Source organism: Salmo trutta, chromosome 18, assembly GCF_901001165.1.
Source record: "Salmo trutta chromosome 18, fSalTru1.1, whole genome shotgun sequence".
Lineage (NCBI taxonomy): Eukaryota > Metazoa > Chordata > Actinopteri > Salmoniformes > Salmonidae > Salmo > Salmo trutta.
Window position 1 is genome coordinate 31,561,242 of NC_042974.1, and position 18,533 is coordinate 31,579,774.

Here is an 18,533-nt window from a genome sequence, read left to right on the forward strand (position 1 = left end):
TTTGAGCTAGCTAGCAAGCAAATGTAACCACAAACAATAATAAAACACAATATCAGCATGTAAAGTAGCTAGTTAGTGCAGTTTGTTTTGGAAATTTCGGGCTATCAATTTAGGAGTCTACAATCTCACCATGTTCAACCTGCAGATCGATGTGTGCCACAGAATGGAGTCTAGTATTTGCAACGGCAGATATACTTTTGAGGAGATGGGAACCGTTGCCCATTATACGTCAATGAACCGCGCGGTGCATTCTGGGCGATGGAATTGTAACATGCTTTCGTGGAAAATTGGCACATTCCTCGACATACTTTGAGAAGGGAGTGCATGACGATTAGCTTAGCAACCGCGTGATACAGCATGAAAATGTGAACGTGATTGGTCGACAGTCTGCTGGATGGGGCGTTATATGTTCCTTCATTCACGGTCCTTCATTTATCTCCTTTCTATAATATCTCTGGAAACGGCACCATGCAATGCACCCTGGACTGAACAGGCAGACAAATATGAAAAATGTGCTAGACACTGTTAAATTACACATTTCTCGAGTTAGGTACAGTCGTGGCCAAAAGTTTTGAGAATGACACAAATGTTAATTTCCACAAAGTTTGCTGCTTCAGTGTCTTTAGATATTTTTGTCAGGTGTTACTATGGAATACTGAAGTACAATTACAAGCATTTCATAAGTGTCAAAGGCTTTTATTGACAATTACATAAAGTTGATGCAAAGAGTCAATATTTGCAGTGTTGACCCTTTCCCTCTGCAATCCGCCCTGGCATGCTGTCAATTAACTTCTGGGCCACATCCTGACTGATGGCAGCCCATTCTTGCATAATCAATGCTTGGAGTTTGTCAGAATTTGTGGGTTTTTGTTTGTCCACACGCCTCTTGAGGATTGACCGCAAGTTCTCAATGGGATTAAGGTCTGGGGAGTTTCCTGGCCATGGACCCAAAATATCAATGTTTTGTTCCCCGAGCCACTTAGTTATCACTTTTGCCTTATGGAAAGGTGCTCCATCATGCTGGAAAAGGCATTGTTCGTCACCAAACTGTTCCTGGATTTTTGGAAGAAGTTGCTCTCAGAGGATGTGTTGGTACCATTCTTTATTCATGGCTGTGTTCTTAGGCAAAATTGTGAGTGAGCCCACTCCCTTGGCTGAGAAGCAACCCCACACATGAATGGTCTCAGGATGCTTTACTGTTGGCATGACACAGGACTGATGGTAGCGCTCACCTTGTCTTCTCCGGACAAGCTTTTTTCCGGATGCCCCAAACAATCGGAAAGGGGATTCATCAGAGAAAATGACCAGTCCTCAGCAGTCCAATCCCTGTACCTTTTGCAGAATATCAGTCTGTCCCTGAAGTTTTTCCCTGGAGAGAAGTGGCTTCTTTGCTGATCTTCTTGACACCAGGCCATCCTCAGTCTTCGCCTCACTGTGCGTGCAGATTCACTCACACCTGCCTGCTGCCATTCCATGTGTTTCCTTGCAGGTAACCATGGTTGAAAGAGGAAGAACAATGATTCCATGCACCAACCTCCTTTTGAAGCTTCCAGTCTGTTATTCAAACTCAATCAGCATGACAGAGTGATCTCCAGCCTTGTCGTCGTCAACACTCACACCTGTGTTAACGAGAGAATCATTGACATGATGTCAGCTGGTCCTTTTGTGGCAGGGCTGAAATGAAGTGGAAATGTTTTTGGGGGATTCAGTTCATTTGCATGGCAAAGAGAGACTTTGCAATTAATTGCAATTCATCTGATCACTCTTCATAACATTCTGGAGTATATGCAAATTGCCATCATACAAACTGAGGCAGCAAACTTTTGGCCACGACTGTATATCAAAAAAATATGATCAGTGGCTCATTTGAGAGAAGACGTCCTCTCGAATTATGACATCGGCCAGTATTGAAATATGACATGTATGATAGACGTTTTTGCAAACTGAAAGTTGTATTCCTATTAACTTCCAGTGCAGTGAGAGCAACTTTATCACGGTACTACGTCATACCGGACAGATTTCTGCCTGCTTGAACTCCAATAACTCAGATACACATGGCAACATGAAATGACCCAGGAAATCGATAAAACATTATTCAGAGATCCACAAAAACAATATAATATGAAAAATGGGTGAACCTTTCCTTTAAGTGCCACATGCCTTTCAGTGCAACACCTTGAAATGCGTTAGTTGTAATAAATGTGCTATTTAAAATAGCTTGATTTGATTGACATTATAGCTGTAGAATATTTAATAAACTGTAATTTTCATGAGGACAAGTGCAGCTTTTCAATTAACTTTTAATTGATAACTTGGGATTTTATCACTTGACATATCAATTATATAGTGGGAAGGAGGCTATAAATCAAAACTATGAATGCATGTACCACTCCGAATAAATAAATACTGTGCCTTTGAAGATTTGTCTCTGGTCATGAAACTACAATACAGGCTGGATGTTTTAAAAGTCAATTCTGAATGTCAATAGATTTTTAGATTCATTCTCATCAATGACATCATTCTAGAGCTAGAGTTATCATTCATCGAAGTATGGTATCTGGGGTAATCTGGTTCATGATTATATAATTAAGTGGGCCTTTCCTTGTAGAATGTCGATAGCTGTATAGAACACATTGTATTGCTAAGATGCTCAAACTTAATAGCTATACTTACCGACACAGGATAAACTTTATCTCTCATGCTGGCCCTGACCAAACCGGTAAGTTGCCCGTCACTATAGCTGCACTGCTGTCCAGACTTATAGTGGTCTTCTCCCCTTTTAAGGCTCTTATGCTCATCCTTGAAAAATGCCATGAGGCCTGAAACAGACACCGAAGTTGAAATACTGTACAAACAATTATCTAGGCTATTTTTTGATCTACTAATCTGCTAGCTAGTTAGCTTGTGTAGTCTGTGGCTAGCTAAAACAGTTAAAGGGGACGTAAGAAATTAATGGATTGGACATAGAAGGTCTCTGATTGCGCTGACAGTGTCAGCTAGAGATGACCTGTAGGAGCTTCCTGCAGGAATTTGTAGTCTTGCTGAGGTTTTCTCTGTTGCTAATTTGCATTTTGTGTTACATTTGGGAGTAAATCTATTTTATTTATTTTATTTCACCTTTATTTAACCAGGTAGGCTAGTTGATAACAAGTTCTCATTTGCAACTGCGACCTGGCCAAGATAAAGCATAGCAATTCGACACATACAACAACACAGTGTTACACATGGAATAAACAAAACATACAGTCAATAATACAGTAGTCATTTAGTCCAATATATTGATAAAACTCACCTTGTCCAAGTGAGAATTACACTGTTATCAAAACGTCACGCCAGGGTAAGCCTACACGAAACACAGACCTTATAATGTAATTATGATGTAGTTCTAAAATCCCAGATGCAAAAATGAATTGTGAAAAAAATTATTGGAACCATTACCGGGTTTAACTTCTCTAGGGTAGGGGGCAGTATTTTGACGTCCGGATGAAAGGCATGCCCTTAGTAAACTGCCTGCTACTCGGGCTCAGAAGGTAGGATATGCATATTATTAGTAGATTTGGATAGAAAACTCTCTGAAGTTTCTCAAACTGTTTGAATGATGTATGTGAGTATAACAGAACTCATATGGCAGGCAAAAACCTGAGAAAAATCCAACCAGGAAGTGTGGAAATCTGAGGTTTGTAGTTTTTCAAGTGATTGCCTATACAGTGACTTAGGGTTCATTTTGCACTTCCTAAGGCTTCCACTAGATGTCAACAGTCTTTAGAACGTTGTTTCATTCTTCTACTGTTACTGGGGTGAGAACAAGAGGTCCTGGAGTCAGATGACTGATAGAATGACATGAGTTCAGTGGCGCGCACTCATGTGAGAGTCAGCTGTGTTCCTTTTCTTTTCTGAAGACATTGGAATTGTTCGGTTGGAATATTACTGAAGATTTATGTTAAAAACATCCTAAAGATTGATGCTATACATTGTCTGACATGTTTCTATGAACGTAAATATAACTTTTTGACTTTTCGTCGTGACATTTTGCGCACGCTTCCTGCATTTGGAGTAGTGGACTAAACACGCGAACAAAAAGGAGGTATTTGGACATATATATGGACTTTATCAAAACAAATGAACATTTATTGGGGAACTGGGATTCCTGGGAGTGCATTCCGATGAAGATCATCAAAGGTAAGTGAATATTTATAATATTATTTCTGAGTTTTGCTGACTCCACAAAATGGCGGGTTTGGTTTGGTGTCTGAACGTTGTACTCAGATTATTGCAAAGTGTGCTTTCGCTGTAAAGTTTGAAAGCTTGAAATCTGACATAGCGGTTGCATTAAGGAGAAGTGCATCTATAATTCTTTCAGTAACTGTTGAATATTTTATCAACGTTTATGATGAGTATTTCTGTAAATTGATGTGCTCATTCACCGGAAGTTTTGGGAGGCAAAACATTTCTGAACATTACACGCCAATGTAAAATGGGGTTGTTGGACATAAATATGAACTTTATCAAGCAAAACATACATGTATTGTGTAACATGAAGTCCTATGAGTGCCATCTGATGAAGATCATCAAAGGTTAGTGATTAATTTTAGCTGTATTTCTGGTTTTTGTGACGCCTCTCCTTGCTTGGAAAATGGCTGTGTGTTTTTTCTTGTTTAGGTGCTGTCCTAACATAATCTAATGTTATGCTTTCGCCGTAAAGCCTTTTTGAAATTGGACAATGTGGTTGGATTAACAAAAAGTGTATCTTTAAAATGGGATATAATAGTTGTATGTTTGAGAAATTTGAATTATGAGATTTTTGTTGTTTTGAATTTGCCGCCCTGCTATTTCACTGGTTGTTGAATAGTGTGTCCCGCACATACCCCAGAGAGGTTAACCGCTAGGTTTTTTGGGTATTATGATTCATCCATTGTGCTGGACTATAGGCAGGGGTTAGCATAATTTGTTTTATTCTCTGTAATAATGGTATGGGAATAATAATGCATTTTATTTTGTAAAGTCATTTCTTGCGTCAATCAACACTACTTGATCACTGTCTGAAACTTTATGTTAGTGGGTACAGCCTCAGTGTTCACAGTAAACGTGCACTGGAAGTTGCAAATAATTTGTACTAAGTTCAAGTTTGCGGTTAGTAGACTTGAAATGTGCTCAGTGCTGAATTTGTTTTGTTGAGGAACATTGCATGGGCAGTGGCGGTTCTAGACCATTTCAACTGGTGGGGGGGGCAAGCTGGTGCAAGCTGGTGCCAGGTGTACTGCTAGAGGGGCCAGTTACATTAGACGTTATTGTTGTCATATCGTTTTCTTCACTGCATTGCAGGCATTAGCAGGCAAAAGACCATGTTCATAATCATTCAACAATTTATTTGCATTTTCTGTCTAATAACGGATGTAAAAAAAGAACGATGGCAAAAATGAGTTATGTAAAAATGATTTCATACTCCACATTTAGGGGGGCCACAAGGGGGTCCAAAATTGGTGTCACAGGGGCACTGCCCCCCTCCCCAGAACCGCTAGTGTGCATGGGAGGTGTGAATGGCAGACAATTACCATGTGCTCAGGTAGAAGCCATTGCCATGAGCCCAATCAAAGAGGACCATGTTTCAAAGTTGGGTGAGAACTTATTTGAGTGAAAATGTTTCATATGATTTAGTACATGTTATTAACCTGTTTAGGATAGGAGGCAGTATTTTCACGGACGGATAAAAAACGTACCCGATTTAATCTGGTTATTACTCCTGCCCAGAAACTAGAATATGCATATAATTGTTTGATTTGGATAGAAAACACCCTAAAGTTTCTAAAACTGTTTGAATGGTGTCTGTGAGTATAACAGAACTCATGTGGCAGGCCTAAACCTGAGACGATTCTAAACAGGAAGTGCCCTCTCTGACCATTTCTTGGCCTTCTATAGCCTCTTTATCGAAAACAGAGGATCTCTGCTGTAACCTGACATTTTCTAAGACTCTCATAGGCTCTCAGAAGGCGCCAGAACGTTGAATGATGACTCTGCAGTCCCTGGCTGAAAAACAGTAGCGCATTTAGATAGTGGTCAATCTGAGAAAAATGAGAGTCCATTTTACATTTTCAGTCTTTGAACGAAAACAACATCGCCCGGTCAGAATATTATCGCTATTTTACGAGAAAAATCGCATAAAAATGATTTTAAACAGCGTTTGACATGCTTCGAAGTACGGTAATGGAATATTTTGAATTTTTTTGTCACGATATGCGCCGGCGTGTCACCGTTCGGATAGTGTCTTGAACGCAAGAACAAACGCAGCTATTTGGATATAACTATGGATTATTTGGAACCAAACCAACATTTGTTGTTGAAGTAGAAGTCCTGAGAGTGCATTCTGACGAAGAACAGCAAAGGTAATCCAATTTTTCTTATAGTAAATCTGAGTTATAGTCAAAGTAGCTAGAGTTATAGTCAAAATAGCTAGCCATGATGGCCGGGCTATCTACTCAGAATATTGCAAAATGTGCTTTCACCGAAAAGCTATTTTAAAATCGGACATAGCGATTGCATAAAGGAGTTCTGTATCTATAATTCTTAAAATAATTTATGTTTTTTGTGAACGTTTATCGTGAGTAATTTAGTAAATTCACCGGAAGTTTCGGTGGGTATGCTAGTTCTGAACGTCACATGCTAATGTAAAAAGCTGTTTTTTGATATAAATATGAACTTGATTGAACAAAACATGCATGTATTGTATAACAATGTCCTAGGAGTGTCATCTGATGAAGACCATCAAAGGTTAGTGCTGCATTTAGCTGAGGGTTTGGTTTTTGTGACATTATATGTTAACTTGAAAATGGGTGTGTGATTATTTCTGGCTGGGTACTCTCCTGACATAATCTAATGTTTTGCTTTTTGAAATCGGACAATGTGGTTAGATAAAGGAGAGTCTTATCTTTAAAATGGTGTAAAATAGTCATATGTTTGAAAAATTGAAGTTTTTGGATTTCTGAGGTGTTTGTAATTCGCGCCACGCCCTATCATTGGATATTGGAGCGGTGTTCCGCTAGCGGAACGTCTAGATGTAAGAGGTTTTAACCAGAGAGGAAGAGGCGAAGCAAGAGGGATAACTGGGCCCAACATCTGTCTTCTCCAGCAGGTGGTGTGTTTTTCTTTTTTTTTAGCTCATAAGGCGATTCGTTTTTGTATGGAGGTAAATAATAGTGCTGTATTTGGTTGACATTTTTTATGGTTTATTGGCAATGTTATTTGATCGAATAGAAGTTTCGTAGTGATTGTTACGAGTGTACTTATATAAGTACTGTAGGACGTGACATCCCGGCAACTTTGAGAAAAAACGTGATTGGTGATCACTAGTTACCACAGCGACAAAGCCATAAACCCTGCCCATTTCTACAAGTTATCTTCTTAAAATGTGATTTTAAACCTAACCTTAACCACACTGCTAACCTTATGCCTAACCTTGAATGAAGAGCAAAAAGCAACAACAAAAAAATCATACATTTTTATGATGGCCAATTTTTACTTTGGCTGTGGTAACTAGTTGTTCATACGCATTTCTGCCCTCTCACTGGCTAGAATGGTCCACCTGATCTTGCCTCCTCGATACTATAGGCCGACAGTTTGTCAAAATTGATTTAGGAGAATGAACGTAGCAGGATAGAAGAATTAGGTAAAATTTAGGAAAAGGGTTAGCTAAAATCTTCTTTATCCTATCAAGCCATGACCGTGTGGGGGTAGCCTGCAACATTGTTTTTCAGCATTATGAGAGTCTGATAGCATTTTTGTAGAATAATGTCAAGAGCAGGCCAGAGTGAGCTGCATGGTCACTTTCTCTGCTAATTTGCCAAGTGCATGTGCTCCAACAATTGTGAATGCCCAATATAATGCCACAACAGTATGTGTTGTGAAATTAGACAGATAATTGACTAATGAAAATACCGGTTTAGTGAGTATCTCTGTTTCACATTCTCTTTCTCCTCTCTTTAATTTCACATCTAAAGTTACGTTATAGACTTTATGATAAAAGCTTTTCTGGTGGTAGTGTGGAAAGCAACACAAGGATACATGCATTACCTTAAGCAAATATACTTTATTTATGCGGAAGTACCAAAAGTATTCTAAATTACATCTGAAACACCGGCACACAAAGTAAACCATTCTGTTTTGAGCTCCCTGTTCCGGAGGCATATTTCAGGCTATTTGATTAACATTACATCATCAAACTCAGCAATCCTATCAGAAACAACATGCAGTCATCTAGGAGGTCCAGATCAACAGCCAAGTTTAGTGCCATCTTTAATATATATAATTCTGATTCTAATGACATTATAATTACCATAAATAATGTATTATATTAAAATATATCCATGCGAGTTAACAAAGGACAAGGTGATATCAAAATCTCAAACACAACAAAACAAAGGACTAAGGAGGGTACCAAGGGGGACCTAAGATCATATTTATGAAAATATATTGAACAAATATACAGATTAAGACAAAATATATAAATACATGTACATGTATGTATATATGTACATCAGCAATATATCACCATGTGAACTTCACAAATTATTAAAATATTCCTTTCTTCAAGACCGCTCACCTGCAGATATGAGTCTTGGTGATAGTTTGGTGAATTTCAAGCACATGGTGGTAGAGCAGTTGAGGGGAGAACAGCTCATAATAATGGTCGGAATGGTGCAAATGGAATGGCATCAAACACATGGAAACCATGTTTGATATGTGATACCATTCCACCAATTCTGCCCCAGCCATTACCACGAGCCCGTCCTCCCCAATGAAGGTGCCACCAACCTCCTATGTTGTATAGTACCTGTTTTCAGATCATAATCCTCATCAAACCAGGGACAAATGAACAGCAACATGACATCTGACCATATTTGTCAATGGTATTATGGCTAAGGATGAATATGTCACTGGTTAACATTTCAGTTAGATGTGCCACTGAAGATATCTTTTCAACTTAATGTATTGAATGCTGCATGGGGATATTTGTATGATAATGGCCAATTAAAACAAGTTAGGAGTCTTTGATTTATAGGCTTGGTAGATATGTCGATAAGTCACTTTTCATATCAAGCTTCCAGTGCAGACTTCTGTTAACCACTTAGCTTGAGTCTGCCCTACAATATACATTTTACTCTTGACAGAGGGATGTGCAACTGTACATACCATCTAGAAATGTGCCTTCAATCAAACGAAAAGAAACAACATATTTACATTGTAAAGCTCATCATTATTGCATTATAAATGATTCTACATTTTAAAAACCGTTTTCCTTTGACATTAGAGTTGTGCTCCGTCTCTACTCATTTCCCAAGACAAATAAATATATGAACAAAAACAAACGATAAACATTCTTCAAAATAAATGCAACCCTAATACTTTGTACACTGAGACTTTTTTAAAATCATAACTTATGTATTTGAGATATTGTGTTATTGGTCCATAAAATGAGTGTTCACAAGATGTCATTCAGAGCAGTTTGTAAAGCAAGTTCGTTTTTTTTCTCCAATAAATGTGTTATTTACATTTATGAAAAAACCTAGCAGATGAAAAATCGTTGTTTTTACAGATAGTGTTAGGGCTCTATTCAATCTGTAAAGCTTGAAGCGTTACAGATTCCGCAACAGAAATGTAAAAGTAATTCCCGATTGAGTTGGCCTATATGCAGCGTTTACCGTTTAATGTAAACTCTGCTGAAGCGGGAACATTGCCTTTAAATTTCAATCCCGCTTTAAAACTGAACTTCCGCGATGCGGTTTGAATAGAGCCCTTAGTCTGCTGTGTGTTTACAGTGGTGTGATAAATATATTTTTTTAAAGGTCAAATAAAGGTGCGATGGTGTTACTAACATAGCAAACGTTCAATCAACGCCGACTGGTTGGCTTGCCTTGAACAAGTGTCCTAGAATCCCCTGCATGTCTACAGATTACGTATGATATAATCCCTAAAACTAAAGGCGTAAAGGACATGAGAACTGATTTAAATCTAGCACAACCTACCATCTGGACAAATCTAAACATTGTGCATTACAAAAAACAAATTACCGCAGCTCAACCAACACAAGGTCAGCCAAAGTTCAGATGCTTTATTTAAAGTGCAGCTCTACCTCTATGAATCATAACACTGGGAGTACTCATTAGTACAGAAATGCCTAAATTCCTCTGTGTGTCGGTGGAACAGGAAATCCATCCTTTATACAGGAAGTCCATCTAGGCAATGTACATTTGGTAAAAGTTACTTGGAACAAGAAAAAGTATGTAGGAATCCAATATTGTGCTGTAGTTCATGGTTGTGCCGCTATGTGGCAGCACATATTCTCTTGAGCTCCATATGTGGGAAAAAAGGAGTTTACTGTTTCACAAAGCTTGCTTCATTTTACCAGATTGCCATAATAATCAGCAAGTAGGGACACTCATTGTCATTGAAACAGAGACCGTCGCCCACCTTGGACAGACGCCACATATAATATACTTTAGCGCAGTCTCACTGAATAGGTTTGACTTTGGTAAGGATGCATTTTCTTCTGTAAATTGTGACGATCTAAATCAAGTCCATCATAGAGTAAATGCTCAGAATACCTTTAGTAGATTCCTCTTTTGCCAAGTCGAAAGGATGTTTCCCCTAAAAGTGACTTTAGACTGGAGTCTCATAACATGCCAAGGGCTGTTGGTGTCACTAAGCTCTACAGACAGTATCTCCAAAATTAGCTAATCGTCGAGGCCAATGCAGGTTGGTTTGGATTTAAAATAGATAATGTTCAATAAATTAATAAATAGAATATCTGCCTGCATGTATTTACAAAGCTGAAAACATTTCATTTAATATTGTTCAAACAACACTATTCCAGTACACATTATAGACTCGTATCAGACCGGCTTTCATCAAAGCCAGTTAGCAGCTAATAAACATATTAAATTATAAATTGTCATCAAGATCACACGGTAGAATATAATGCAGTTTCAGACACCTTTACAAAAATCCTAAACAAATAAAAATCTTCACATCAAAGTAGGCAGTAGTCGACAAAAATAGCTTTGTTCACGAGTCCTGTGTGAAAGCTTTTTACAAGTCAGTTTGTGCTCCTGCATGTGTGCCCAGTTTATTTCCTCTCCTCTTTAAACCACACACACGATACTCCCTATTGCACTGACCATAAAGAAAATAATAATAATACAAATATCTGAGGTGCAGACAGATCCCCCCCCAAGCCGGACCATCTCCTGGAGAGAGGGGGCGGGAGGACGGGGAGGAGAAAGAGAAGGGAGAGTGAGAACTGGGTCTCAGCGGTCTCTGCAGGTGGGCAGGTTGACAAAGGTGAAGACGTTGTACTCAATGAGGATGGAGAAGCAGAGAAAGATGCAGTACATGAGCAGACACACCAGGCCCAAACGACGGTCCAGTTTCCACCCATTCAGATGTACCCCCAGGACCTAAGAGAGCGAGGGAAGAGATTAAGGAATTACATTTATGGTTGCTCTACTCAAATGTTATTCTGCATAGACGGTAAAATACAATACACAAGTATATTTTATTCTTTAAAATCTTAGACATATACATGGAATGACTCACTGTGAGGAACACAGACCCCAACAGAAGTCCCACAGAGAAGATGAGCCCTTTGCTGTTCAGTTTAATCTAAGAGAAGAAAGGTTTAAACAGGCACAGAAGAAGTTAAACCATGGGGTTGGGAACTAATTTACAACACTTTTGCACCAGTATAAAGTGTATACCTGCTATTTGCAGAAGAGAATAATAGTTTCAAAAACACAAGTTACACCACCAAACGATTATATGGTCTTATGCCAGCTCTTTTTTGGGGGGACCCTTTTGAAATGTATACAGTATCCATAAGCTATTCTCTTTACGGTGCATTCGGAAAGTATTCCCCTTTACCTTTTCCACATTTTGTTACGTTACAGCCTACAGCTGCTTCATCGAGAGCATCCTGACGGGTTGCATCACTGCCTGGGTAGTGCGTATGGCCCAGTACATCACAGCTTCCTGCCATCCAGGACCTCTATACCAGGTGGTGTAGAGGTAAATGGTCAAAGACTCCAGCCACCCTAGTCATAGACTGTTCTCTCTGCTACCGCATGGCAAGCGGTACCAGAGCGCCAAGTCTAGGTCCAAAAGGCTTCTTAACAGCTTCTACCCCCAATCCATAAGACTCCTGAACAGCTAATCAGATGGCTACCCAGACTATTTGCATTGTCCCCCACTCCCTCTTTTATGCTACTGTTTATCACTTTGACTCTACCTACATGTACATATTACCTCAATTACTCTGTACGGGTACTCCCTGTATATAGCCCTGCTCCTGTTATTTCACTGCTGCTCTCAATTGTTTTTATTTTTACTTAACAGTAATTTTTCTTAACTATGTTGTTGGTTAAGAGCTTGTAAGTAAGCGTTTCACTGTAAGGTCTACACCTGTTGTGTTTGATGCATGTGACAAATAATATTTGATTTGATTTATTCCAAAATGGGTCAAATGTAATTTTTTTCTCATCAATCTACACACAGTACCCCATAATGACAAAGCGAAAACAGGTTTTTAGAAATATATGTAAATGTATTAAATATAAAATAGTATTCAGACTCTTTGCTATGAGACTCGAAATTGAGCTCAGGTGCATCCTGTTTCCATTGATCATACTTGATGTTTCTACAGCTTGATGGGAGTCCACCTGTGGTAAATTCAATTGACTGGACATGATTTGGAAAGGCACACACCTGTCTATATAAGGTCCCACAGTTAACAGTGCATGTCAGAGCAAAAACCAAGCCATGAGGTCGAAGGAATTGTCCGTAGAGCTCCAAGACAGGATTGTGTTGAGGCACTATCTGGGGAAGGGTACCAAAACATTTCTGCAGCATTGAAGGTCCCCAAGAACAAAGTGGACTCCATCATTCTTAAATGGAAGAAGTTGGAACCACTAAGACTCTTCCTAGAGCTGGCCATATGGCCAAACTGAGCAATCGGGGGAGAAGAGCCTGGTCAGGGAGGTGACCAAGAATCCGATAGTCAATCTGACAGAGCTCCAGAGTTACTCTGTGGAGATGGGAAAACCTTCCAGAAGCACAACCATCTCTTCAGCCCTCCACCAATCAGGTCTTTATGGTAGACTGGCCAGACGGAAGCCACTCCTCAGTAAAAGGCACATGACAGCCCGATTGGAGTTTGCCAAAAGGCACCTAATTGCCAAAAGGCACCTAAAGACTCTCAGACCTTGAGAAACAAGATCTTTTTGGGCTAAATGTCAAGCGTCATGTCTGGAGGAAACCTGGCACCATCCCTACGGTTTACCATGGTGGTGGCAGCATCATGCTGTGGGGATGTTTTTCAGGGGCTGGGACTGGGACACTAGTTGGGATCGAGGGAAAGATGAACAGAGCAAAGTAGAACCTGATCGGACATCTCTGGAGAGACCTGTGCAGTGACGCTCCCCATCCAACCTGACAGAGCTTGAGAGGATCTGCAAAGAAGAATGGGAGGAACTCCCCAAATACAGGTGTGCCAAGCTTGTAGTGTCATACCCAAGAAGACCCGAGGCTGTAATCACTGCCAAAGTAAAGGCTCTGAATACTAATGTAAATGTGATATTTCCCCCCCCAACAAAATGTATATAAATTTGCAAAAATGTATATAAAACTTTTTTTTGCTTCGTCATTATGGGGTATTGTGTGGAGATTGATGAGGGAAAAATGATGTAATCAATTTTAGAATAAGGCCGTAACGTAACAAAATGTGGAAAAAGTAAACTGCTTCTACACCTGTATTGCTTGCTGTTTGGGGTTTTAGGCTGGGTTTCTGTACAGCACTCTGTGACATCAGCTGATGTAATAAGGGCTTTATAAATACATTTGATTGAAGGGGTCTGAATACTTTCTGAATGCTCTGTATCTCACTCCTACATTAGCCCCCAATACACAGCTCAATTTCCTAACACACAGTCAAAGCCTTCATTGAGAATAATTATGTAACACGCCACACTACAAAAGCAGCAAGGCAGCAAAGCTTGTCTGTCTGCTCCTGGGAACAGATTAATGTAGGCATTCCTTCACGGCCACAGCACCCCCACGTGTGTTTTATCTAGTGTGATTCAGGCACACTGGGCTACAGGTGCACTCAACGCTGTATTTATCTTGGACTGCTGACAGCTACTTTTCTCCTATTTCTTTCAGGTGTTTAGGACCCAGTCACATGTCAAACTGGAATATATATGTTTATCTACAGTGATCACAAATAACAGATGCTCCAATGGCTACGTAAACATGTCATGACACTGACTAATACTGTACATAAACATACATAACATTGGTGCCATTTGACAGGAGCAGAGAGGGCTCTGGACAGAAGATCAATTGTGTCATCTCTCACAATAAAAAGCAACATCAATATTACCTTCACAGAATAGCCCTATCACGTATAAGTTTCAGATGTCAGTTTTTATTGTGCATTTCTGATGGAGGTTTACTAAAGACCTTACACAGCCAGGGTTAGGAGAAACAGTGTTTGTTACTTACGTACGAGCCGTAGTTGATGGCCAGAGTCTGCAGGGCCCAGGGAAGGCCCAGTCCAATAAGGATATCAAACACATTACTGCCTATAGAGTTCGAAACAGCCATGTCCCCAAAACCTGAGAGACACAGCAAGAGGGAGCATGAGAGGGACAAAGAGAAAGGGATGGAAACATGGAGAGGCAAAAAAGAGAGGGAGAGAGAAATCAATAGACTGAGACGTTGGTCAACATCGGTAACATCAATAAAGAATTCTGACTTGCTGAGGTAATCAGGTCGCCACAAACAACAAATACAACAACCACAAACAGGCTGTCATGGAATGTGTTTCCATTTCTCTCTCTCAGACTCTGATACATTTTTAAAAGGGGAGCGATAATTAACACATAAAAGAAATGGATGGAGGAAGGCACCACGCTGGGTTCTCTTCAGTCCCCGCCACTTCCACACGACTCGGTCACAGAGACAGATGACAACCTCTCCCCTCTTCCTCATCCCATCTCTCTATCGCCCTTCTCTCTGTTGACCATGTACACAGAGTGTGGAGCTCTTTGATTCCTGTGTGTTCATAGGGTGGGGGAGCAGCAGGGCAAACAGCACTGGAAAAATGGCACCGTTTTACATGCTCCTAACCAACTGTGCTATTTTGTTTGTCTTTTTGCGCCGACAACGTTGTCCCCACAGTGACTGTACGTACATATCCCAACCAGAAGCCATGGATTACAGGCACCATCCGCATCGAGCTAAAGGCTAGAGCTGCCGCTTTCAAGGAGCGGGACACTAATCCGGACGCTTCTAAGAAATTACGCTATGCCCTCAGACGAACCTACTACACCGGCTCTGACACTCGTCGGATATGGCAGGGCTTGAAAACTATTACGGACTACAAAAGGAAACCCAGACGTGAGCTGCCCAGTGACACGAGCCTACCAGACGAGCTAAATGCTTTTTATGATTGCTTCGAGGCAAGCAACACTGAAGCATGCACGAGAGCACCAGCTGTTCTGGACGACTGCGTGATAACGCTCTCGGTAGCCGATGTGAGCAAGACCTTTAAACAGGTCAACATTTACAAAGCCGCGGGGCCAGACGGATTACCAGGATGTGTAATTAAAGCATGCGCGGACCAACTGGCTTCTTCCTGACTGAGTCTGTAGTACCTACATGTTTCAAGCAGACCACCATAGTCCCTGTGCCCAAGGAAGCGAAGGTAACCTGCCTAAATGATTACCGCCCCGTAGCACTCATCGGTAGCCATGAAGTGCTTTGAAAGGCTGGTAATGACTCACATCAACAGCATCCTCCCGGATACCCTAGACCCACTCTAAGTCACATACCGCCCCAACAGATCCACAGATGACGCAATCTCAATCGTACTCCACACTGCCCTTTCCCACCTGGACAAAAGGAACACCTATATGAGATTGCTGTTCATTGACTACAGCTCACCGTTCAACACTATAATGCCCACGAAGATCCTGGGACTAAACATCTCCCTCTGCAACTGGAGCCTGGACTTCCCGATGGGCCGCCCCCAGGTGGTAAGGGTAGGCAACAACACGTCTGCCACGCTGATCCTCAACACTGGGGCCCCTCAGTGGTGTGTACTTAGTCCCCTCCTGTACTCCCTGGATCGGGTCGACTGCGTGGCCAAACATGACTCCAACACCATCATTAAGTTTGCTGATGATCACCGACAATGATGAGACAGCCTGTAGGGAGGAGGTCAGAGACCTGACAGTGTGGTGTCAGGACAACAACCTCTCTCTCAATGTGAGCAAGACAAAGGAGCTGATCGTGGAGTACAGGAACAGGTGGGCCGAACAGGCCCCCATTAACATCGACGGGGCTGTAGTGGATCGGGTCGAGAGTTTCAAGTTACTTGGTGTCCACATCACCAACGAACTATCATGGTCCAAACATACTAAGACAGTCGTGAAGAGAGCATGACAACACCTTTTCCCGCTCGGGAGACTGAAAAGATTTGGCATGGGACCCCAGATCCTCAAAAGGTTCTACAGCTGCACCATCGAGAGTATCCTGACCGGTTGCATCACCGCCTGGTATGGCAACTGCTCGGCATCTGACCATAAGGCACTACAGAGAGTAGTGTGTACGGCTCAGTACATCACAGGGGCCAAGCTTCCTGCCATCCAGGACCTATATAATAGGCGGTGTCAGATGAAAGGCCAAAAAAATGTAGGCTCCTGTCTCCCAGGTCATAGACTGTTTTCTCTGCTAGCGGTACCGGAGCCCCAAGTCTAGGACCAAAAGGCTCCTTAACAGCTTCTAACCCAAGCCATAAGACTGCTGAACAATTCATCAAATGGCCACCGGACTATTTACATTGACCCCCCCCCTCCATTTATTTTGTACACTGCTGCTACTCGCTGTTTATTATCTATGCATAGTCACTTCACCTCTCCCTACATGTACAAATTACCTCTGTCACGTCCTGACCATAGTAAGTTGTTATTTTCTAAGGTAGAGTAGGTCAGGGCGTGACAGGGGGGTTTTCTAGTTTAGTTTTTCTATGTTGTTATGTTCAAGTTTTGTATTTCTATGTTGGGCTGTGTTTGGGATGATCTCCAATTAGAGGCAGCTGGTCATCGTTGTCTCTAATTGGAGGTCATATTTAAGTTGGTGTTTGTCCCACCTGGGTTTGTGGGAGATTAATTTTGAGTTGTGTATGTTTTACCTCTGCGTCACGGTTTGTTGTTTTTTGTCATTCAGTTTATTTATGTATTGCATAGTTTCACAGTATAAATTAAATGTGGAACGACACACACGCTGCACTTTGGTCCGCTCATTCCTACAACCGTGACAACCTCGAGTAACCTGTACCCCCACACATTGACATGGTACCGGTGCCCCCTGTATATAGCCTCGTTATTGTTATTTTATGTTGTTACTTTTTATAATTTTTAGTTTTTAGTTTATTTGGTAAATATTTTCTTAACTCTTCTTGAACTGCACTGTTGGTTAAGGGCTTCTAAGTAAGCATTTCACGGTAAGGTCTACACTTATTGTATTCGGCGCATATGACAAATAAAGTTTGATTTGATTTTGATTTGGTAGAGAAAGTACTCTGTGTGTCCTTACCTTGCCGTGCCACTATAAGACTGGCCATGCAGTCAGGGACACTGGTGCCAGCTGCCAGGAAGGTGATGCCCATGATGACGTCGGGGATACCCAGAGTAAATCCGATCACTGTCACCTGAAGGGAAGAGACACACACATCAGTGAGTTTATTTTTTATTAATTCTCCCCAATTTCGTGGTATCCAAAATCTTGTCCCATCGCTGCAACTCATGTACGGATTTGGCAGAGGTGAAGGTCGAGAGCCATGCGTCCTCCGATACACAAACCAACCGAGCCACGCTGATTCTTGACCCGGAAGCCAGCCGCACCAATGTGTCGGAGGAAACACTGTACACCCGGCGACCGTGTCAACATGCACTGCGCCCAGCCCGCCACAGGAGTCGCTAGAGCGCGATGGGACAAGAACATTCCTGCCGGCCAAACCCTCCCCTAACCCGGTCGACACTGGGCCAATTGTGCGCTGCCCCATGGGTTTCCCGGTCGCGGCCGGTTGCAACAGAGCCTGGACTTGAACCAGGATCTCTAGTGGTACAGCTAGCACTGTGATGCAGTGCCTTAGACCACTGCGCCACTTGGGAGGCGTCAGTGTTGTATGCGTGCGTGTGTGTGTGTGTGCGCGCGTGTGTGTGCCCTCACCATCCAGACCATGACATAGGAAAAACCAGCAATCCAGAGGGTGGAAGTGACGAAGGAGACCATGAACCATCTCTCCCAGAGAGTGTTGGCACAGTTAGGTACCGTGAAGAACAACAGCAGGCACAGAGGCCAGGCCAACAGCCACTTGATCTTATTACAGCACCCAGCTAGAGAAAGAGATGGAGGGAGAAGGAAAGAAGAAGAGATGCAGTTTAAATTTGTGTTCTTTGCTGGATTTCCATTAATTGATGTTTTTA

The 18,533-nt window shown here is 41.5% G+C and overlaps 1 protein-coding gene across 1 annotated transcript in view; it reads right to left on the reverse strand.

Moving 5' to 3' along the window:
• Window positions 1-8,060: 8,060 nt before the first annotated feature.
• Window positions 8,061-18,533, reverse strand: part of LOC115153199 (sodium/potassium/calcium exchanger 3) — a 163,134-nt gene continuing 152,661 nt past the window's right edge. Inside the window, exons 13-17 of the mRNA XM_029698391.1 lie at window positions 18,277-18,443; window positions 17,641-17,755; window positions 14,545-14,657; window positions 11,587-11,652; window positions 8,061-11,447 (exon numbers count right to left, since the gene is read on the reverse strand). Coding sequence (XP_029554251.1) covers window positions 11,298-11,447; window positions 11,587-11,652; window positions 14,545-14,657; window positions 17,641-17,755; window positions 18,277-18,443 — 611 coding nt within the window. The 3' untranslated portion in view covers window positions 8,061-11,297. The remainder of the gene's footprint in view (window positions 11,448-11,586; window positions 11,653-14,544; window positions 14,658-17,640; window positions 17,756-18,276; window positions 18,444-18,533) is intronic.